The 24,282-nt window shown below is 41.4% G+C and overlaps 1 protein-coding gene across 29 annotated transcripts; it reads left to right on the forward strand.

Annotated features, from left to right (window-relative positions):
* Window positions 1-1,955: 1,955 nt before the first annotated feature.
* PCBP2 (poly(rC) binding protein 2) lies at window positions 1,956-24,141 on the forward strand. 29 transcript variants are annotated; one of them, XM_059683058.1, is made up of 15 exons: window positions 1,956-2,106; window positions 4,410-4,564; window positions 5,124-5,147; window positions 5,238-5,270; window positions 5,798-5,914; window positions 7,924-8,055; window positions 8,989-9,116; window positions 10,067-10,154; window positions 12,019-12,111; window positions 13,177-13,218; window positions 14,472-14,544; window positions 15,045-15,083; window positions 16,033-16,085; window positions 16,990-17,159; window positions 19,736-20,506. In XM_059683058.1, exons 2-15 carry the CDS (start codon window positions 4,496-4,498, stop codon window positions 20,082-20,084), a joined length of 1,410 nt encoding a protein of 469 aa, XP_059539041.1. In that variant the 5' UTR covers window positions 1,956-2,106; window positions 4,410-4,495; the 3' UTR covers window positions 20,085-20,506. The 29 variants fall into 29 exon arrangements, with proteins under 29 accessions (XP_059539041.1, XP_059539043.1, XP_059539045.1 ...); XM_059683059.1 differs by having other exon boundaries at window positions 1,957-2,106; window positions 8,989-9,117; window positions 10,080-10,154; window positions 16,030-16,085; XM_059683056.1 differs by having other exon boundaries at window positions 1,957-2,106; window positions 16,030-16,085.
* Window positions 24,142-24,282: the final 141 nt, after the last annotated feature.

Consider the following 24,282-nt stretch of genomic DNA (forward strand, 5'->3'; position numbering starts at 1 on the left):
ATGTTTGAATTTCCTCAATTGTCTCCAAAATATCCTATATAGGAATTTTTTAAAAACCAGAATCCAAACAAGACTACACATTACATTAGATTATTATTGCCTTTTAATTTTTTCATTCTTCTCCCCTCCTTTTGCTCCTCCTTTGTTCTATTGTAATGCCTTTTTGAAGAAACCAGGCTAGTTGTCTTAGAGAATGTCCAGCATTCTGGATTGGCTGGTTACCTCTTTATAGTGTGATATGTTTAACCTGTTTCTTTAGCCCATGTAAGTATCCTATAAACTGTAAGTTAGGTCTAAAGGCTTGATGAGATTAAGTCTAAACACTTGCCGAAACCGGTTTGGCTCAGTGGATAGAGCGTCGGCCTGCGGACTGAGGGGTCTCAGATTCGATTCCGGTCAAGGGCATGTGCCTTGGTTGCGAGCACATCTCCAGTAGGAGATGTGCAGGAGGCAGCTGATGGATGTTTCTCTCTCATCGATGTTTCTGGCTCTCTATCTCTCTCCCTTCCTCTCTGTAAAAAATCAATAAAATATATTAAAAAAATTAAATAAAAATAAAATAAAAAAAGATTAAACACTTTGAGAAAAATACTTAATAGACCAAATAATGTCAAAATTGTCCTATTATAAGTGATGCAATGTTTGATCACTTGGGTAAGATGTTGACTATCAGTTCATTCTTTAAAAAAAATTTTTTTTTATTGATTTCGGAGAGAGGGATAGAAACATCAACGATGAGAGAGTCATTGATTGGCTGCCTCCTGTACACCCCTGACTAGGAATGGAACCCATGACCTGGTTCATGGGTCGATGCTCAACCACTGAGCCACACTGGCCAGGCAGGTCACTCCATTTTAAGTTATCTTTTTTTTCCCCTGTACGATTTGCAAATAATTTGTGTGGTGATATTTGGCACCATGATAATATCCTGTTCCCTAACAACATTTTGCTTAAAGTTTTGGTGATTTATAACACTTGCCTGAATCAATTATTTCATTTTGGGTTGCAGAATGAATGGTGATTTTCTAAGCCTTTTATTTCTTCTACATTTATTAGGTAGATGTCTTTTTAAAAAGTTTTCCCTTATTGACTAAGAATGAATTGCAGTTTTTAAAAAAAATAATTATTTTTTATTGATTTCAGAAAGGGAGGGAGAGAGTGATAGAAACATCAATGAGAGAGAATCACAGATTGGCTGCCTCCTGCACAACCCCTACTGGGGACTGAGCTGGCAACCTGGGCATGTGCCTTTGACCGGAATCAAACCTGGGACCCTTCAATCCGCAGGCCAACACTCTATCTACTGAGCCAAACCAGCTAGGGCTAGAGTTCTAAGAAAAGAGGGTAAATGCTTAAATCTTTCCTTTCAATTAGCAATTTTCAGAATAAGGAGGTGGTGTAAAAGTTACCTCCAATGTGGCAAATTCGTTTTTTTCTCTTTCTGTTTTTGAGTGTTATTCTAGATTACCGAGTTTTCCCCAATTCTTCTCATCTCGGATGGATGTACTCAGCCATCTCTTTTTCCCTTTATCCACGTCCACTGTCAACTCTCCGCATTTACGCCTGGGCTTTCCAGTTAGGCCACTAGGGGCCACTACACTAGTTTCCTCCTTGCCCCTATGCTGCCGCTCTATCGTAGACTTCGCCATGTACTATCAGCTGTTGTCTCTCTGGTGCTGACGCTGTCCACGGAGCCGCTCTAGGATATTGGGAGGCCTTCCCATGTTGCGTGGGGAAGGTTTGGACGACGCAGTCGCCTCGCCGGCCCCCGGGCGGTTAGCGCTTCCGGGGTCGGAGGGTGCGCGGGGTTGAAAGCGGGCCGCTCCGCCCCGTCCCCCTCCCAGACCAGCAGAGGCAGCAGCCGGAGCAGCCGCAGCCTGCGCCCTCTCCCGCCCGCCCGCCCTCCGCCCGCCCGCCCGCCCTCCGCCGCCCTCCACCCGCCCCGGGGTCTCTTTCCCCCTTCCTCCTCCACCCCCCCCTTCCTCCTCCGCCCGCCCGCGGGGCCCCCCTCGCCTTCCCGCCCGCCCCTATTGTTCCGCCCCCGGCCTCCCGCCCTTCCCCTTCCCGCCCGCTCCCCTTTTCCCCTCAGTCGCCTCGCGCCTGCAGGTAAGCTTCAAAATTCTCCCTCCGCCCCCGGCTATAGCACTATTTCACTTCTTGCCATCTTTCTTAGCGGGCTCCAGTCCTCGTCACGAGCCCCGGCCTCGCGTAGTCTCGCGTGAGCGCCTACTCCCTCACTCAGCCAGGTCGGCCATTCACGCGAGGTCCTGGCTCCTGCGCGGCCTAGTAGGCCTCGTGAAGGCCTGCCCCCCTCCCCCCGCCTTTTCCCGGTGACGGCTGCGCAGGAGTTAAGGAGGGCGCGCGCGCGGTTGGGGGGGCAGCGGTGGATTTGTTGGTTGAGGGGGGTGAGGGGAGGCGATGGCCGGCTTGCTGGCCGGGCGGGTGAGCTCGGCTCCCCGCGGGGGTCAGGCGCTGGCGCAGCCACGCGAAGAAGCGCTGCTAGTTCGGCCCCTCCCCCTGGGTCGCAGCGCCCCCCCCCGACCGAACCGTTTATTTTTTCCTCTTAGTCTAGTCGAGGGATGGGAGGGGGGGCATTTTTTAAGTGGAAAATGCTAGGATGGCCAAGGGGAGGGGGGCTGCGGAGTTAAAGAAAGGGTAGACGGGTCCTCCCAGTTACCGAATTATTCAGGACGTTCTCTCGGGGTAACGAATTTTGAAATTACAAAATGCCTGTCGATATAGACCCAGACCGAGCTATTTATAGAAGGGGTAATGGACTGCCGGATTAACAGCTGGATTGCTGGGATTGTGTACTTCTATTGACCTAGTCAGAAGAGATTTTTTTGGATGATTTGGAATTAGAAATGCACCTTTGTGCCTTACCTCAAGAAATGGCTTCAAATAGGTTTTCAGTTTTCTTGCCCTTTCAAACTTGCTTTATTGTTTTTGTAAAGTGCTTCCTATGAGTGGGGATAAGGAATTAAACCGTCAATTTGTTAAAATAGCTTTACTAAAAAAAAAAAAGTCATTCCTGTGGACCGAAGCCTGGCCCGTCCGCCCCCCCCCCCCGCCCGCCCCCCCCCCCCCCCAGCACTTTTGTTTTTCCATGATTAAAAATTGTTGAATTCTGGGATTTTGCCAGCAATTAATTATTCTGAAAATGGGTGAAGAGTGCTTTGGGGATGCAAAGCCCATCTTTTAAATAATCACACTCTGGGGCAGGCACACTCTGGGGCAGCTTGCCATATACAGAATGGTCTGGCAGCCACTTAAATACAAGTACTAGGGTAAGGGCTTTGTGTAGAGCAAAGTTAAAACGGTGGCTAGTTTTGTGAAGAAAAAACTAGTTGTAAGAGATCCTTGTTCAGTTTTGAAGGGAGGGATACTAGAAATGTCACTGGAGAAATTTAACAACTTTGGAGAGAGTCTTTTTAAAGTTGCCACTTTAATTTTAGGTCCTAAGGCGGTATTGTAGGCAAAGGTATAGCCAAAACAAATCTTCACATAGTCAATGTTCTAAAACAGAAATGCTAAGAAATAGAGGATAGATGGAGAAAGGGCTTCCTCAGTAGGAAAGGCTCATTGTTGTTCAAAACAACTACACAATAAATTTTTAGCAGTACCAGTTTTATTTTGATTGATTGCAAGAAAATTTAAGAGACTTGAATAAAGACTGAGTGGTAACAAAGGTTAATACACAGAAACAAAGAAATTTTCAGATCTGAATGACTATCAACTTGGGTTGGGAGAAGGCTATACTTAATGTATTGAGCCATTTTCTAAAGGGAGGAATATGGAACATCAGCCTACATGGAGGGCATTTCAGATGATGCCTTTTTCAGTGAGGTTGTTCGTGTAAATCTTTGAAAAATTATTTGGTGTCATTTATCAACACAAACTTTTAATGATAGATTCATTTCAATTTACCTAGAAATTGCTACTAATAAGAAAATTTACATGTGTCCTCTTTAGCCTTTAGCCTGAGCTGCTCCCTAACAGGGTAGCAGAAGGTCACTTGCCCTCTCTGTTGTAGTTGGTTAGTTTGAGGTTTGCCCTCATAATTTCCAAGTGTTTTTGTATCCTACTGAAGTTTAATTCTGGTGAAGGACGACTGGTGCACGTTCAGCAGTTCCCCTTAGAACCATTGCCAATTGAAGGAATCTTCCTCATCCTGAGAGTCAGCAGAAACCTGACCATTAGTGAGAGACGACAAAGTTGCTTTCCATATTTAATAGAACCTGAGCTGTTAATGGGGGTCGTTACTGCAGTTTTGCTGGGTATATACAAGCCTGCCAAATGAAAGGCTGTCATTTAAAGAAGAGTCAGTTTGAAAACATTAATAGTGGTGAAAATAACAGGGAAATATTCTACTGTTTTCCTCCTCTCATTTGGTCATGTTTGTATTTCAGTTCTTGGCTTTCACCCTCCCTCCCCCCCCCACCAGTGACCAAAGACTTGACCACTCAAAGTCCAGCTCCCCAGAATACTGCTCGACATGGACACCGGTGTGATTGAAGGTGGATTAAACGTCACTCTCACCATCCGGCTACTTATGCATGGAAAGGTATGCACCAGCTTGGGAAATTGGGTCGTAGTAACTGCTAGGGGAGGGGCCAGGAAGAGAGGACATGTGTCTTGGAGCTCATCAGATTAGCACTGTAGGGTGTCTGGCTTTAAGCACTCTTCTCTAGCAGAGTAGATGAGAGTGTAGTGGGAAAATGGACAGACTTCTCTGGGAAGCTCCACTGAGCAGGAAAGGCTTAACTAGAGCCTAGAGCCAAAGACTATGTCATACCTGGATAAGATTTTTCTCATAGAGATTGCTATAGCTTGTGATAGGTAGATTGTCCCTGCAATTTTGGGAAACTTTAAGGGTAGATGATGTGTTTTTTGTTTATTTTAAAATAACTTATATTGAACACACAGCATTTAATCACTCCTGCAGTATTATTCCTTATTGAGAGCTTCACTTAACATTTTGAGCAAAGAAAAGAATAATCCCGCCCACTCCCCTTTCCAATAATTCTTAGTTTTTTCATTACTTTGGACAGTTAAAAATTTCTTTTCATGATAACGAGCACTTCGAGTTTCCTTGTATTTGACACTAGTTTTCTCCATTGCAGGAAGTTGGCAGTATCATCGGAAAGGTAAGATAGTTTCACTTCCACTCTAATTACTATTTAGTCAGTCTGGGTTGAAATAGCAGTTTAAGTCACTCTTGATTTTTCCTCTTACAGAAAGGAGAATCAGTTAAGAAGATGCGTGAGGAGGTGAGTTATGGGGGGATTTGGGGAATTGTTACCTTGGGAAGTTAAAAACTTAAAAGCAGAAATTCTGTTTAAGGAGAGCTTAGAAAGAGGAAGGTCTCAAGAAGTTAGTATTTTTTTGGCTTCGTGGTCACAAATAGTATGCTGGGAAATGTATTTCTAGCACGTCTTAATTCATTCATGACTTAAGGCAACTTTTCTTTAAATTTATTAATTTTTAGAGAGAAACTTTGATTTGTTGTTTCACTTATTTATGCATTCATTGGTTGCTTCTTGTATGTGCCATGACCGGGGATCAAACCCACAACTTCGGCGCTCTAACCAACTGAGCTACAAGGGCGAGAGCTTAAGGCAATTTTATAGTCTGTTTGAGGACAAACATAGAACAGTATTTGCAGTGATGCTGACATTACCTAGTATCAGGATCATGTATATAGGCAGCTCCTTGCCCATCTTACTTAGGAGGTCTCTATATCTACATATGCTAGATATTTTGTCTATTTAACCTCATATTTCTGTTTCTTATCCAGAGTGGTGCACGTATCAACATCTCAGAAGGGAATTGTCCTGAGAGAATTATCACTTTGGCTGGACCCACTAATGCCATCTTCAAAGCCTTCGCTATGATCATTGACAAACTGGAAGAGGTTTGTTGTTCTCCTGCCTCCCTCGTTCTCATTTTTTTCATTTATAATTGCTTCTAGATACCTTATTGATTTTCAAAGGAGTTTTTAATTTTCAGGACTGACGATGATAAAAATCTGTATATGGGCTCTTTGCTCCCTTTCAGCATCCCCAAAATTTGGTTGTTTAGAAAATAAGTCACTTGAGTATTAAAACAAATAGTTTGACTATTATCAGGGACTCCCTGTTAAATAATTGTGTTAAAAAAGCAGCATCTTTTATTTTTATTTATTGACCAGTGGTTTTTAAGGTATGCCACCACTGCACTGGTAAACTTGGTCCTCAATTCATAGTTGAGTGAATTAGATTAATGTGTTTTTAATTAATGGTCCTGCTGAACACTAATATACCTTATAAATACGAATATCTTCCAGCACGGGGTTCAGTTATACTTTTAAAAAAAATCAATCTGATAATTTTGTGTCGGAGCTAGGAGGGAGGGAATGTTTTATAGGTTATCAGAAGCAAAATATTGATTTCAAGCTTTTTGGCAGAAGGAAGTTTTTTGTTGTTCACCAAGCCACCTCACTGAACAGCCATTAACCATCGCCTTAGGTCTTAAGTCTTGGCTTCCTCTCCCTACTGCCGTAATACTGCTAATCTCTAATTGACACCACAGGCAGAGGAGAGCTTCTGGCTGCTGCTTGATTGGTCCTTGGATACTTAATGGTGGCTGAAATCTTATCCTTGCCAAGATCAGAAATGTTAACCTTTTGACCTACAAGACCCTGCTAATCCATAACTTGTGTCTTAAAAAACATTCAGAAAATCCGTAATTGAACCAACTAAGAAACATGTCCTTGACTTTAATATTTATATTTAAGCAATTCCCAGGTCTAGCTACTATATAAAGGTTAGGGCTGGGTAGTGATATTTAAACTAGTTAATTTTCAAAAGGCTAAATAGGTTAAAACCATGAATTTTTGAATGCAGCATTGTTATGGGGAAAACTGGGCTTTGGGGCCAATAGATTTTATAATTTTAAATCTATAGCTTTATAGATGTGATTGGGACAAGTACTCAAGCTTAATTTCATTACTTGTACAATGGTAACATTACCAAGAAATTAAAACAGTGGTATATAGAAGTATACTATTTAATCTTCCCAGGTTTCTAAGAGGACAGAATTGGTTATTTGAATTTGGGGTTGCATTGCTTCACCTTAATATTTTTTTAAAAAAATATATTTTTTATTGATTTTTTTACAGAGAGGAAGGGAGAGGGATAGAGAGTTAGAAACATCGATGAGAGAGAAACATCGATCAGCTGCCTCCTGCACACCTCCTACTGGGGATGTGCCCGCAACCAAGGTACATGCCCTTGGCTGGAAACGAACCTGGGACATTTCAGTCCGCAGACCGATGCTCTGTCCACTGAGCCAAACCGATTAGGACTTCACCTTAATATTTTATTTAACATGACTTCAATCTTGATTTCCTTTGGCCTCTAATAACTCTTTAATTTCCAAAACTAGTAATTGTTTTTCTTCCTCTACCAAGAACATTTCCTTTCCCCAGGGTGAATGAATAAATATAGGGCTAATTCTGAGAAAGTTTGTAGGTGTTTTTATCTTTTCAGAAATAGTTATTTTGAAGGGACATTTTTGGGCATTTGTTGATGGTGGATCGTGATATATATAATATGTCCTTTATTTAAGGGTAAGTGGTTCTTTTATGGCATTTATGGGTCCCAAGGGATCTGCTTAAAACTTGTTATATTCTGTCCGGCTGGTGTGGCTCAGTTTGAATTAGGAGGTCACGGTTCTATTCCTGGTCAGGGGGTCAGGGCATGTGCCCAGGTTGCAGGCTTGATCCCCAATAGAGGGTGTACAAGAGGCAAATGATTGATTGATTCATCATTAGTGTTTCTATCTCCCCCTCCCTCTCTGAAATCAATAAAAACACATTTTTAAAAACTTCCTTAAAAAAGAAACTTGTTATATTTTGGTGTTCTGACTAATTTCTTCTTGTAGGACATCAGCAGCTCTATGACCAATAGCACAGCTGCCAGTAGACCCCCAGTCACCCTGCGGCTGGTGGTGCCTGCTAGTCAGTGTGGCTCTCTCATTGGGAAAGGTGGTTGCAAGATCAAGGAAATAAGAGAGGTTGGTAATTTTTGTGCTCCTTTTTGTTAAGTATTCTAAATGCGGCTTTTCCTATTAGCTTTAAGTATGACTAGGAAAAGTTAGCATTTGTTGAGGTGAAGATTATTATTAAAGAAATAGTCCTAGAAGATTATAATTTGACTATTTTGGGATGAAGAGTATTGTACAATTGATCTTTTTATTAATTTGACAACTTTTCCATGAATCTGCATAATTCTTTTATGTCTAAAGAGTTTACAATTTGATATATAATAGTAGCGAATATTTTCCTTGGCCAAATTTCTAAATAGGGAGGGGGAAATGGGGAAGTATATTGGAAGGTATATTGGGATGTAGTGGTAATCTTGCTCTCTTAAATTGTGGAAGTTACACTGAATTATGGAAGCTTTTAACTATATCTGGGAATTACCAAATTGTATGTTGGAATGAAATTTGAATGACTCCTAAAAGAAAACTAGTTGGAGTTTTTGGGAGCCTCAATATTGTAAATACCAGGAGAAAGCTGGGATTTTGGTTTTGTTCATCGATGTATTCTTAGCACCTGGAACGGTGCCTGGCACATAAAATAGGCTTAATATAAATATTTGATTAATATGAATGAAAGATGGGTGAGATTTGTAGGGATTTTGTTTGATGGCCCACAGTTAACATTAGCTGAAAGGAAACTGTCTAGAAGGGCCTTTTTCTTGAGAGCAGGTTAAATTTAGACTGTTATTCAGGTTTATTCTTGGCTTTCAAAGGCTAATTTATTTATAACTGATTAAACAGTCCTAACTGGAATAAGGGAGGAGTGGGAAGGGAAGTCAAAAAGGGTAAGGTAGGAGGTGGGGTAAGTGTCTATTGATCTTTAGATTCTAAAGTTGCTACTGGGAGGTATTGGAAGAGTAAGTATGAGCTGTTTTTCTCTGATTTTTAAATTTCTTTTTACCCCAGAGTACAGGAGCTCAAGTCCAGGTGGCAGGGGATATGCTCCCCAACTCAACTGAGCGGGCCATCACTATTGCTGGCATTCCGCAATCCATCATTGAGTGTGTGAAACAGATCTGCGTGGTCATGTTGGAGGTAAGCCCTCAGGCTCATGCTGAGGATGGGGGGAGGGTGATTCTAGGGGAGACAGCCTAATTTATATTTAGTAAGACTAGAATTAGGTGAGGCTCTTAGAAGCCTCCAATGGGGGTGGGGAAGAAGATCCCTGAGTTCATATTTTCCTTTCCCCAGCTTTGGCTTTTCTTATAGTCTGAGCAAAAAATAGAAACTGCTAAGTAGCTGTGATCTTTCGGGTTATAGCAATTCTAGTGGGGTTGGTAGGGGAAGATTCACTACTTGGACTGAGTGGATAAAAGATGTATCTGGGTTTCTGAGATTCTAATTTAAGCTGCCTCTTGGATTACAGAATTTTTGCTACATTCAACTTTGAAACATTTAAATTTCTGTGTTTTGTGGCAGGATTATATTCAAAGTGGTAGTTGTATAGAAAAAATAAATCAAAATAGTGCTTATGACTGACATAAGGTCCTGGTATGTGTTATTTGATTAAAGCAAGAATAGCAAAATTAAGAGACAGTAAGCCTTTTTAGAATTGTTATATGGAGTTGGACCCATCTTGGCAACAAAGGAAAGTAGAATTTCCAAGTAGAAAAATATTGAGCCTTTGGACTATTTATGGACAGTGTCTGTATTATACTAAAAAGTCTCCAACTAAAATGTACATATGTACACATAGAGGTTTTTCATATTCGTTAGGCTTATTTGAAAACATGGAAATAATGCCTAAATTATTACAGGGGGAATCTGCCTTGATGAGAATTAGTGTGAGCTGTGTAGTCCACGGACCATCTTACTACTTTAAAGGCAAATAACTGCAGATGATTTCAGATTAGATCTAGCCAAAGACAACGTTGGTAGGTGAGGGGATGGAAATACAGTTTTCTATTTAACTAACCTGTGTGAGCTTAAGCCACACAGCTGAAGCAGCTTTGAAACCTTATCTCTTTTTGTTTTTTTCCCCTCTGACTCTCTCCCAGTCCCCCCCGAAGGGCGTGACCATCCCGTACCGGCCCAAGCCGTCCAGTTCACCAGTCATCTTTGCAGGTGGTCAGGTAAGAACATTCTTATTGCTGGGCTAGATGAGAATTAGGTTTATATTTGAAATGTCAACTTTGCCAGCAGCACATCAGGCCACTCTGCATGCTTGCTGAAACCTGTACTCTGGCCATAGTTTGACCTGCTTTTAGTTTTATTTATTTATATTTTTGTACTGGAGAAAGCTGTGAATGCCAAGCCCTATTTAATTTTTAGTAGGCAATGGGAGTTTTGTAGGCACTCGAAGAGGTCATTTACTTGGTAATTTAAGGTGGGTTGGCTTAGAAGAAAGGGTTAAATTGCTTCAATATCACTACCCTACCTATCCCCAGCCCATCCATATTTATTTTATGTATGGGGTATTCTTCAGAGGTCTGAATAAAGGTAGCAAAGAGTTGGACCTCTGAAGGAGATTCTGGATGGTATTCTCAAAATTGGGGGTCCAGAACTTGAGTGTCCTACAAACTTCCCTTCCCCCCCACCTCCCCTCCCCTACTCCTATCCCTTCACTCCCAAACTCCAGTGTATTGTCCCCCAGGTTCTTAACCTCATAAACACTGGTTTGAACCCACATGGCATATGACAAATCAGCTGGGGTAATGATTCAGTGTGGAAGAATAGAAGGGGAGAGCATGTTGGGCAGTGGTGATGTTGACCTTTGGTGTTTGAGTAAGAACACTAAAGCAGCCCCTTGGGCTTCTTCTACTCCTTCCCTCACCTAAACACTTGGTCCTTGGCACATGGATGGTTTATTATGAAGTTAGATTTTTATGACACAAGCAGTGATCACCATGGTAGTTTTATGCTTTGTTGGTTAGTATTTGAGGAGTAGGTAGGTCAGTTTTTAAAATACTGGGATTCAGGTTGGAATAGTGATCTTCATTTTGGTACCTGCCTTAAACAAGTGCTTTTCTCAAAATATCTTTACCCACATGGGGCTGTCCTGTTTGCAAGCACAATTATTTAGTCCCATCTTATATTTAAACTGGGGAAGCATAAACTTGAAATCTGTCTCGTTCCTATTCTGTTGAGTTGGCATAAAATTGACCAAGTTTTGGGGAACTTAGTTTGTCATGTAGTTCTGGATTTTTTTTCACAAGTTAATCATGTCACAGTGTTACCTTGAAACAATTTAGTACCTTGCTTTTAACACTAGCCTTGTACAAACTGGTTTGATCAAAGGGCTTTCAGTCAGTTTGGTTAGGGGCAGGATAAGCAAAGGCCCAGCCAGAGTCAGTGTAGCAATAGCAAGTTTTAGCTTAAGGAGTTTTTTCCCTTCTCCCCAGGAACTCCAGGTTCCTACTCTTCTGGATTCTACTACTCCCCTTTATAAAGAGTCCATGCTGTGCCACAGCAATCCTTTCTGTTTACAATTCTTACTTCATTTCCCTTTTCTTCCCTTCCTTACCCATTTTCCCTTTCTTTCCTATTTGCTTCCCCTCCCTCCTCCTTTATTCAGTTAACCACCCTCTAAAAGCTTGCAGTTTCTCCCACGAGTGGCCCTGTCATGGATTATTCCCATGAGTTTTTTTAATGGACCAGTTCATGCAATGTCCCACAGATGGACCTGTGTCTTTTGTTCCTTTGTGATAAAGTGGGCTCTATAGGGGTTTAACTTAATCCCTCACTGACCAGGAGCTGGCATCAGCTCTGTTGCCTTACCCCTTTATTCTTAATGAAAATAGCCCAATTGTGCAGTGTGAAACCTGCCTCTAGGTAACTTTTTTTTTTTAATCGACTGATTGCAGCTCGTTTCAAATTGTGTTGTGAGCTACTTTTTAAAGGAAAAAAATTAAACAACTTTTTTTATGTGAATTTCATGCTGGTGACAAGGTGCCGGATTGACAGCCCTGGAGACTGAAATCCTCTATTTATCCACAGGACAGGTACAGCACAGGCAGCGACAGTGCGAGCTTTCCCCACACCACCCCGTCCATGTGCCTCAACCCTGACCTGGAGGGACCACCTCTAGAGGTGAGAGGGGATGTTCAGTCTCCAAGGCTCACTCAATCCTTCCGCCTCAGCCGAGACTGCCAACACGCGGGGGGCCAGTGACGCTGGTGATTTTTGTGCTGTGGACACCACCTGTCCACGGGGACCTGGACTGACCCCCCCCACACCTCATTTCACACAGGCCGCGTAGCCCACCAGATGGTAACACCAACTCTCTTTTTTTTTCTTTTTGTTCAACCCCTCTTCCCTGTATCCCACTCCTCCCCCGTTTTCACCTTCCCACCCCTACCTGGGTGCACTTTTGGGGGTACTGGCCACTGATGTGAGAAATCTCATATCCTTTTAGCCAGCCACTCCTTCCTTCCCTGCCCTTCCTACTCCTTGTTCCCAACCCCATTGCCCTGAAGTCCCAGCTCCTTTTTCTGAGGTTATGGTGTGGGGGGAGGAGGGTGTAGTGGGAGCTGCAAGTGCCTTTTATTGAGGGGAGGTGGGAGAAGGCAGGACTTAGAACACAGTGATTTTTTGTGTGTGTGTGTTCTGTGGTCAGCTCCCTAGTACTTAGGGACTAAGCTAGCTTCCAGTGCATTTAAAGGTCTTTAGGCAGATGTAGAGAAAAATAAAATAGGGAAAGGGAAGTGTTTCAAAACATGCCATGTAGGTTTGTGCAAATAAATCATTCATAACACCGTGGTTGGTAGAGGGGTTGGGTGGTTTGAGGGAAGAGATCATTTTCCTCCCAGGCTGTCTTGTACATAGGGAGAAAAAGGGGGGCTTGTCAATCCAGGCATTGCTTAATCCCACTCCTCATATTTTCATTTAGGAACTGATGTGTATTTTGCCTTTGATTGCAGGGAACATGGCTATGGCTCCCTTTAAAGGCTTCCCAGAATAAGTCATATTTAGGGTTCAAAGAAGGCCAACTTGGGTCTGACTGTATTTGTGAGATATCATTTACTGCCTCAATCTTGGCCTCCCCATTCTCTAGTTCAACTCTGGCTTCCTGGCTAGTTGAAATGTCTTTTTCTCCCAACTGGGTGGCTGTCCGTGATTGGTTTTTTAATAGGAACTGTTTTCCTCCTTTTGTAGGCCTATACCATTCAAGGACAGTATGCCATTCCACAGCCAGATGTAAGTTTTGTTTTCACTTCTTCTTTTGAAAAGCTCCCTCTCCCATCCAAAATTGTCTCATTCCTTTCTTCTCCATGTAGGCAGAAGTGAGTTGGGTCTTAAAACAATTGCAATATTAAGTTGTTTTCCTCATAAGATGAATCCCATATTTCAACCCTTAAATAATCCTTAATCGGGGTATAATGGCACCCTGTTTGCCGCACTTTCGACATTTAATCCCTGGAAATTATGATTAGCAGAATATTAGTTTCTACTTTCCTGCCTGTTCCAGATTACTCTGTCTAAAAGGGAAATGTTCCATGGTATTCTGTCTATTTCTGGGCATAATTTAAATTAACAGTGGACTGTGCATCTCTGTATGGCAATTGGGGTTGGGGTGGGAGATGGTTTTGTCTTTGGATATTCCTCAATTTGAGATAGTAATTTTAAAAGCATCCGGAGGGGTGGGAAAGGGGCTTATTTATACAGGGAGGGATAGGAAGCTGAATATTTGGGTATTCAGCTCAATGGAACCTTCCTTGCCACTAAAAATTCCTATTTAAAAAGTGTTGATAATCAGACTTTTGTTTAAAGATATTTCTTTCTGCACTTTTCCTTTATCCTTACTAACCCTTTTAGGTGCTGAGCATTAGACTAGGGAAGTTCGAGTTTGGCTCTTGGTTAGTGTTAGGGCCCAGAAGGGGAAGTATACTTGAAGAGGGATTATTTTACAACAACCAAGACAGTTTATATACATGAAGAAAAATAGCTGTAAAAATTAGTGGGGGGGGACTAAAACCCATTTGGTATCATCTTTAATCTCTCTCCTCCTTACAGTCTCTTTCCTCCCCCCTACCCCCCATCTCCTTCCCTTTACCCAATACTGACAGAACCCTGCATGGTGTGTTTTCCCTAGCACCACTGCACAGTTTATTTACCCAGCCTGTCTGTGCTTGTCCCTGAGGCAACTTTGGCAATGGCTGCAAACACCTTCATTAAATAGCCTACAAGGGGATGGTTGTTGGGTGGGTGCTGCTGCTTTTCTTTTCACACACCCAAAATGGCATTCATTTTCTTGTACTGATTCCTGTTCTAACCCTTCATATTCTGTCTATCCCCAGAGGGTAAGCCCCATCCTTACCCTCTGTTGTACTTTGAGTAGTAGAGACAACTTTGGGGGATCATCAGGAGCTCTGCTTTTTCAAATTTGAATGCTCTTGAACCCTGGCTCTGTTACTCTTCTAATGCCAACCTCTCCTGTTTCCTCCCTGCAGTTGACCAAGCTGCACCAGTTGGCAATGCAACAGTCTCATTTTCCCATGACGCATGGCAACACCGGATTCAGTGGTATGGATACCTCAGTGTTTATTTTTGTAAGGTGTAGTGCAAGACAGAGGCCAGCCCCAAGGTCTCAGTTTGACATCTGTTTAAGACAAACTTCGTTACCCAGCATCCTGCTGGTTTAAACTTGACTATCTTCTGTGGCTAAACCAAAGGAGGTAATGTGTTTAACTTGGTTTTCATATGGGATGAGTTATTCTAAAAGAAAAAAAAAAAGGCCCTGGAAGGTTTGGGGTGAAGTCAGGGGATGCTTGTCAGGCAAAGGGTAGGCTGACGTTTCCTCTAACCCATTCTCATTGCTGCCCCTTTGATCTGATTGGCACCCCCTTTCTTTCCACCAGCTTTCACAGACCTGGGTAGAGACAACAAACCATTTGTGCCAAATTGTGTAGTGTTCTTTTGTTTTTGTTTTGTTTTGTTTTGGGCTTTTTTTTTATATAAGGAATAACTTGTCCGATAGGGTTAGGATGAGACCACCAAACTCATTTTCACTTGTATCTTAACAGGCATTGAATCCAGCTCTCCAGAGGTGAAAGGCTATTGGGGTAATGATTAAAAAAAAAATCTGTAGTATTCTACTGTTATATTAATAAACTGGTGGGAGTCTTGTTTCACTGCCCATGACATACCAGCAACATACACATGGCAGAAAGAACTTGAGAGAGCAAAAGGTTGGGCCTGGTGCCCCTGAGGGTCCCTTGATGGATCTGGCCAACCCCCTTCTAAAAGAATTGAATTTAGCAACCACAGTTGAGAGTAGGGCTAGCCTTGAGACTTAGCTAGCTGCCCTGGTCCAGTCCAGGTGCCATTATAGATGGTTAAGAGTGTTTGCTGATTAGATTCTTTTTCTTTTTCTTTGGAAAACAATAAAAACCAGAACAAATTAATGAGCAATTGAGCAAAAGACAGGGAATAAATCTGGAGAAATGAACTTCCCTCACCTGACTGCCATTCTCTCTGACCTTCAAATGTAGGTTAAGATTGTGTGTGGTTGGTGGGGGGAGGCACTGTTAATCTGATACAGGTATATTTAAAGCAACTCTGCATGTGTGCCAAGAGTCCATGGTACCAATAACAGGCATGATATTGGCACTGGTGCTAGTGAGCATCAGGTGAGATAAAATTGGAACACAACAGCAGGAAATTCTAAGAAAAAGGGAGAAGTGCAGAAGGACTGACTTGGTTAGATTTTGGTCCTGTTTAAGGATACCACACTCACTTTCCCCTTGCTTCCATCCCCTTACACCCTAATAGGCTGGGCTTTGCAGGAAATGGTATGAAATCAGCTCTCCTGAGTGTACAGAGGAATCTTTCCAGAATTATTTCTATACCCATCTACCCCTCTTTACTCTTTGAGGTTTCTAAGTTAGTGATGAATCCCAACAGCCAATGCTGGGTTTCCAGTTTGTTTCCTTCTGTTAGGTTAATGTGCAAATCAGTTGGGGTTTGTATGCTGCACATTGAATTTTCTTGCTCTCTTCTGTCTTTTAGCAGGTTTGGATGCATCTGCTCAGACTACTTCTCATGAACTCACCATTCCAAATGATGTAAGTATAATTAGTTTGGTTGCATGGGATGAAAATAAGAGAATTGGCTTTAAAGAATAGAAGTCTTAGCCACTTTCAAGGCCTAGGGAAAGAAAATTGCTTTAGATACCAAACTAAAAAGTTTATAGTATCTAGAATTCTGAATAAAAATAGATGGAGAAAATTGGTAACACTTGTTGGGTATTCATGAGGCAGGGAGAACCTTCTTATCTCAAGTAGAAATTCTTGTTTGCCTTTGTTTCTTGTAGAATCTGAAGCCTTATCCTTAAAGCAGTGGTCTTTGGATGTTTTATCTGTGCTATTTAATATGGTACTAACCACATGTGGCTATTTAAATTAAGAATAACAAAACAAATTCAATTTTTCAATCTCACTAGCCACACCACACTTGATGTGTTCAATAATCACATTTTATTGGTACCTACAGTACTGGACAATGCAAATATAGACCAATTTTTTACTTTTTCTCAAGGTAAAAACATTAGAAATTAGCCAAAATCCATAGTAAAGTGGTAATCCTGGCAGGATGAGTTTTAGATATCTATGTTGCCCAAAAACCCAAAGATACCTTTATTTCCAGGTTTATTATGATAAATTAGGTTTGTTATCTTGGCTCTGTTTCATTTTGTCTTTGGATTTACTCTAAGAAAATGAGCTACGCTCAGTTGGCTATGTTGGAGTCAGGAGGCTCAGTTGGCTCTGACAAAAGAATAGGCAAGAGTTGAGCACAATCTGTAACTCAGTCTGGAGTATATGAGTGGAGTGTGTAGGATGCAGATAGTAGTAGTTTCCATTGCCTTGTTCATGGACCCAAGTTATAGAAGGCTGGAGGGGTGGGATGAAATTCTTGGACCTAGCCATGCTATTCCTAATTTGGTATGCATTCTTGTTTTTCTCCCTAAAGCTGATTGGCTGCATAATCGGGCGTCAAGGCGCCAAAATCAATGAGATCCGTCAGATGTCTGGGGCGCAGATCAAAATTGCGAACCCAGTGGAAGGATCTACTGATAGGCAGGTTACCATCACTGGATCTGCTGCCAGCATTAGCCTGGCTCAATATCTAATCAATGTCAGGTAAGAGCTCCCTGCCTTTTTTGTCTTAGTGATGTCAACACACAAGTAATGTGTGTGTTGGGGAAAGCTAAAATGTATTATTAAATGAGGGATTATTTGGGGGATGGGAGTGGGGATAGATGGAGATGGGGGAGAAGTTTAAGTCTAGCCCTGTTTTCATCCATTTCTAGTGTAGCAGAAAAAGGAATCAGATTGTAGTAAGTTTGCATGAGGTTGAAAGGGGGGAGGATAGAATGCTCAGATTCAACTTCATGGTTTGGGGAGTGGAAAGGTTGGGGACTGTGTCTTTAGCAATAGGTCAGGTGCTCTGGCTGGAGCCACCCATACTTAGACTCAAATGTGGGACTTTGCTGTACATGTCATATAGCCCAATGTTTCTTTCACTGATTGGGTTTAGGCTTCAAAGTACCCTTAATTGAAATAAGGATAATGAGGTAATGTGACAGCAAGGCAGTTTCTTGGGGGTAGCTATTACCTTTTATTCTGAAAACATGAATTTTTCTCAAATCACAAATGAGTTTCATTGTTCAGAGCTTGTGGGAAAGCAGAGGCACAGGTTTTGGAATATTTCAGAAATAATTTCCCCCACCATCTCATTCAATAATGACTTCCCAAGATTGTAGTTTCCTTATCCAAAGCTAGCTAATGTTACTAAGTACGTGATTGTAGCAGGACTGTTTGTAGTCCAGTGGGCATCCTACAAGGCATTAAAAAAATATTTCTTGCTTTTTCAGCATTAGTGCTTATGTCACATTTTCATCGCTTACTAACATTTTCAAACCAGTGTTAGCTCATTTCCCAGAAGCTTAGCCATCCATTTTATGTAGCCTTTGTCTAGTTGCTTTTACCTCTATAACTATTTGGTCTCTGTGCATTCTAGTTTTGAATCTTAGTGCAAGACAAAGGGATTCATAAGTATGAATTTTATATTGTTGTCATGCTTACACTAACATGTATTATTCCATGGTCTTTATTCCCTGGTTAAGAATTTATCAGTTCCTCAGTAGTGGTTCTGGTCCCCCGCCTGCCCCCCTTTAGTCTTTTTATGTCGTGAGGTATTTACTAATCTTCAGGTGGAAAAGACTTCTCTTATGTTAGGGTCTGCTTTTTTCTTCAGCTACCAAGCACATCAAATTCTTAATGTTCAGACTCAAATGGTAGTAAGCTTTTCACAGAAGCTGTTGACAAAGGTTTTGTCCTCTTGTTTCTAGTTGGGGATGGTTAAGTGGAAGCTGTTCTTGAAAGCTGGAAGTTATTTTCTTTTGGTAGGCTTGCCATGAATATTGTCAGATAGTGTTGAAATGCAACCTTCTTGCCTGACCCCCTATATTAGGTCAGTGGCTACATTGTAAGGAAGCAGAACTTAGTTTCCTGGTTTAGTTCCTCTTCATGATCATCCTATTTAATAAAACCGTTTAGGCTATGGATTTCGGTCAAAACCTCTTGAAGCTTGAGTTAACATCAAAGCAAGGACTCTGCGTGCACAACGCTTAGTCTTCATTTTCTCATCTTAGCCCAATTGAATGCAAAAAACACACTGGTTTTATTGTTAATACTAGGCAAGAAATGTTTCTATGCTTTCAGTAATGGTTTGTGAGCATTTCTGGCCTGATTCTGGCAGTCTGGGTTCCTTTATCCCCTCCTTTATGGATTGCAGCTGTCCTGGACTTACATAGACAAAATGGAGTCTTAAGAGGAGCCTCCTTGCCCTTGAAGAGTTCATCCTTTGGATTGGGTTTTCCAGACAGACTAAAGAAGTTCTGACTTAGACATGTGTAGTCATCTGGGAATTGCAGGTCATTACTGTCATTTGGAGTTATTTTAGGAATAGAAACAGTATTTTTACTTTCTGAACATAAATTTTTTGTCAGTGCTTGAGCTTCTTCCAGTTCTGTAAGGTCTGTATTGCAAATATGGTCAATCACAAAACAAATAGCTCCCCCCACCACCATCATAACCCCTCACCAGAAATGAAGCTTCCTTAGTTCTTATCTATGCTTCTGTTCTCGGCATTTTTCTTTGAAAATGCTACATTCTTTCAGGTTTGAAATTAGTCATTGACCTACTTTGGTCTCTTTGCCCTGTCCATCCTAATATATTGGTTAGTTTGCAATGGAGATGGAAGCAAAATTTCATATTAATTACAGGGTAAATTTTTCTTTTTTTAATTCTGTGGGTTAATATCCCAAGGCTTCACAAGTGATTGGTGGCTGAAACATTTGTTTCTTGTTTAGAGATAGAGTGCTTTCATTTTCTACTTGAAATCATTCCTTTCTGACCTCTGGGTTGGATCATGTCATACATGGAAATGTATTTCTTTTTTCAGTCTATGAGCGTTTTCTTCACCATAGCAATTTTAAGTAGCACTGTGGAATGAAATTTGGCAGGTATACAGTTTTAGAGGGTGGGATACAAGGTAAAAGGGAGACAGCTTGTCACAAGTTGGTGTTAGGTCTTCCTAATTTGCAGCCAGAAACACTGATAACTGAAGCGGTTTTTGTCCTGTACTTTTTCCCTTTTGTGGTCTTCCCTTCCACCCACCCGGTTTTTTTTGTTCCTTTTTTCCTCTGTTACAGTTTAGAAAACGCTAAACCCTCCTCCCAGGCAGCCTCCGTCACGATCCCTGATCACCTCAGCATCAACCTCTCTCAACCCTCCACCCCTTCTTCTTCTTCCTCCTCCACCACCACCCCCTCGCTCGCCACAGCGGGGACCTCCGACGCACCCTCCAGCCTCCCCAACCCTCTTCCGACCGCCCCTTGTGTCTCCAGTCTGCTTGGCATGAAACCCATCCCTCTCCTGGCTCTAAATGTTGTGTCTGCTGCTAAGGGTACCGGGGCTTCAGCTACCACCACCACCACCTCTGCCGTGCCATGTGTAACTAACAAACTGAAAGGCGAGAAACAGAGATTCTCCCCCTACTGATTGCATATCTTGAGGCACTCCCTCAAGTAATTCTTGGTTCACTTTGTTTTCCTTTGTTAACATTGGTGAGACTCAAACAATTGTGAGCTTGTGACATTTCCTTTTTACTATTTGGGGGATAACTGGGTGGGGGTGGGGGCAATGGTAACGGTGTGTAGGTTTAGGCCATTTCAGCTGAGTGCCTGTTTCTGAGTCTGATTTGTTGAATATTTTATCTAGAGCCACAGTTCTTGCTTTCTCATTGTTACTTTTTTGTAGCTTTATTCTGCCTTGCAATATAACAATGTGTTAGGCTCTGTGTTAATGAATAAAAGCTTCTCCGTTAATCTTTTTATTATTATTATTTAATGGTTAAGTTACCAGCTGGCCTTGGCCAGATTTGTGTTTCTAGCTATAATAAAGTTGCCACAGTAAGAACCTTAGTTGACTGTGTGCTGTGAAGTGTAAAGGGGTGGGAATTTGTGACTTGTGGCTTGACTAGGGAGTCTATAAAACTGACCGGACCTCTTTGTATCCCTGGTTAATTTTGTAATCCTTTGTCATTCCTCACAAAGGGAGATGGGCCTGTGGCAGACTAAATCCAGAGGGTCTTCCATAATTGACAAAAAGTTTACTTAGTGAAGATTACTTTCTCTGATTTCTCAGATCCCTTACCTTGCCCAAAGCAGCAAGTAACAGGGGTGTCCATCCCAGGCTTGTTTCTGCTGATGAGTGGTTACTCAAAGAAGTTATTTCTTTACCAAGAATGGGGAGGCAAGTTTAAGTCTCAAAAGTTTGCCAGCATGTCTGCATTCCTCTGAATTAGCATTAGTCCTCTTCCTATGACATTGGGTAAATCTTAAACCAGCCTGTGACATCTCCCCAAATTTGATAGGATTTTGTCCAGTCATCCTAAATCATCCCTAATTTACTAGACTTTATCTTTTTTTCTATTCCTTGCTTATACCCTTCTGTCTCCCCACCAACCTCCTTAATTTATCATGTGTAGAGAATTATAGACTTGAATTTGGAAGGAACCATTAATATCAGTTGTAATTCATCAATCTACTCATTTATCAGGTTAAAAATAATAGAGGCCCTAAGAAAACTTAAATCTGCAAATCACAGGGATGACTAAACTAACAACTAAAAATGCACTTAATCTCCCTGAAGCCTTATTATTTTTCTTATCCAGGACCATAGTTCTCTCTCCATAAAAGGGTAGAAATAATGTAGGTATAGTGGCTTAAGCCATCTGGTAGGATTACATTCTACCTGAATACAAATTGCAGGGCTAATGAAAGTATAATGCTCTTCCCAAAGCACTAGTGTAGAGGTTTTTTTCCCTGATGACCTTTTCCCACATTCCCTTTGTTTTTGCTTTAATCCTCACTCCTCGGGGATTAGATTTTTCCCATTGATTCTAGAGAATGGAAGGGAGGGGTAGAGAGAAGCATTGATGTGACATTGATTGGTTGCCTCCCGCAAGTGCCCGATTGGGGGCAGGAATCGTACCTGCAACCCAGGTCCATGCTCTTGACCAGGAATTGAACCTGAGACCCTCTGGTGTGTAGGCTGATGCTCTTAACCAGCGGTTCTCAACCTGTGGGTCGCGACCACTTTGGGGGGTCGAACCACCCTTTCACAGGGGTCGCCTAAGACCATCGGAAAACACATATAATTACATATTGTTTTTGTGATTAATCACTATGCTTTAATTATGTTCAATTTGTAACAGTGAAATTAGGGGTCACCACAACATGAGGAACTATATGAAAGGGTCGCGGCATTAGGAAGGTTGAGAACCACTGCTCTAACCATTTAGCCATACCGGGCAGGGTCCCTTTGGTTTATGTTATAGTGTTAAAACAAATTGCTCATGAGTACTGCAATATATTACATTAGTGGTGTGGCCCTCAATCCCAGATTGGGCCTATGAATTCGTTTTACATGTCCCCTAAGTCTGCATGGGATGGGAGGGGCAAACATTAGTTAATTGTCCACATAGACTTTTTCTTGTTGGTTGGTATAGCTGCTCCTTTATCATGTAGTCCAGTTCTCCCTTAGGTAAGCTCTTTCTGTAGTTTGGACTTAATCTTGCTGATAATCATCTCCACCCAGGTACCTGGTTTTATTTTATCTAGTTCTTGATTAGAAGGCCTCTTCACCTAATGAGTTCTTCTTAAAGAAAGATTGCTAGGAAGGAATCTAGATGTTTTAAGGGGCTTGACTACCGTCACATAGAGTCCTTAACAATATTTTTGTTGGGTTTTCCTATATTCCTTATCTCCCTTATACCTGCTCCCTCTTCCAATCCTGCTCAGGCTGTTTGCATGAACAGTTCTTTTAAACTTTTTGGTGACATAGTGCCACCACCTTCTTGCATCAATTTAATTTCTTTTAGGTCCTAGATCTAAACTGTTTCCAGCAATTCCCCCCTAAATTTTCATTCAGGGCCTGTTGTTTACATTATTTTAGATATCCCATTTTGGCATTGTCAAGGATCTACTCTCTTTAAGAACACAATATTCTCCTTTATACCCAGGTAGAAATAACAATTTCTGACGAAAATACTAATTCGTAGTCAAAAGACCCATTTATCTTGGCCGTGGTTTTTCTTGTCTCTCTAGCCAGCTGGCCAGCTTGTTGGGCTTTCATTGTGGTAGAAGAGATACAGATGGGAAAATATTCATGCTCCCTTGACTTAGACAAGTCATTTTAAAGTCTATGAAATAAATTTATGAACTGAAATTTCAGTTGTAAGATTTAGTTCTCTTTTAAATGGAAACTAAGTCTTGCTGGCTACCTAATATCAGTGAAGCAGGCCAAATGCCTACATACCTTTCCTTCAGAGCTCAAAATTGGACTCCAGGGCTTCAAATGATGTTTTCAAACAAAGGCATTATATATAGCCCGGTATGTTTATCTTAAGACCACAGATTTGGGAGCTTCTAGAGAGCTGCTGAAACAAATTATTTTGGCTTCCTCCTTTAAGTTCTGAAAACCATAAAAACTATAGCTTGAGTATAATTCTTGATCCTTACTATACTTGTTACCTGTTTGACATCTCTTAGCATTTGAAACTTCATTATCTCTTAATAGTTAATAATGGCCTTTATTGATAGAGAAACCCAGGACTGTTCTAGATTAAGAAGCTGTTTCAGACTAGCTTTGTGAGGCTACTTTCAGATGAATGTTTCCTGAATTATTCTGTCAGTATTTTAGGAGGATGGGAAATAAGCTCAGCAGTAAAGAACCATTGCTTCCGTGATTTGTGACTTGAAGAAGATACACCTCCTGTCACGGTGTACTTCTGTAAAGTGGTTACCATCTCCTACAAAGGTTCCGGAGGGACATAGTTTGAGGGACGCCCACACTTGGTAACCCAGCCTTCTCAGTTTCCTTTGATTCTGAGGTAATTTCCCCTCATGAAGTTTCTTCGATTGCAGGGGTTACAGGCACATGGTACTTGCTGATTCAAAAAACCTTGCTACTGAACCACTGATTGTTTCACGTAAACTCTACTTCACAGTTCACCAACCAATCAGGTTGAAACATTTGGAGTTGAGGTGCAGCTGGGCATTAAAAAAAACTAACTTTGAGTTCTTGTTTTGTGTTACAGGCTTTCTTCGGAGACGGGTGGCATGGGGAGCAGCTAGAACAATGCAGATTCATCCATAATCCCTTTCTGCTGTTCGCCACCACCCATGATCCATCTGTGTAGTTACTGAACAGTCAGCGATTCCAGGTTTTAAATAGTTTGTAAATTTTCAGTTTCTACACACTTTATCATCCACTCGTGATTTTTTAATTAAAGCGTTTTAATTCCTTTCTCTGTTCAGCTGTTAATGCTGAGATCCATATTTAGTTTTATAAGCTTCTCCCTGTTTTTTTTTTTTTTTTTTTTGGTGTTTTTTTTTTGGCTCATGAATTTTTGTTTTGTTTGTTTGTCATGGAAATGTAAGAGTGGAATATTAATACATTTCAGTTTAGTTCTGTAATGTCAGGAATTTTTCAAAAAAATTAAAAGATGGACTGGAGTTTTTTCTTTGTGAATAGAAACTGGATGCCACAGTGATTCATGTGGGTTTTATTCCTGTTGTCTTGCTGTTATTTTTGCACCTTTTATCCCTCAAAGGACAAGGACCCTGCTTGGGTTTTGAATATAAGCCTTTATTCCAGTTAAGATGTTTCCTTCTGTTTTACCACTCCATTCTTA

The sequence above is a fragment of the Myotis daubentonii genome, chromosome 2 (assembly GCF_963259705.1).
Source record: "Myotis daubentonii chromosome 2, mMyoDau2.1, whole genome shotgun sequence".
NCBI lineage: Eukaryota > Metazoa > Chordata > Mammalia > Chiroptera > Vespertilionidae > Myotis > Myotis daubentonii.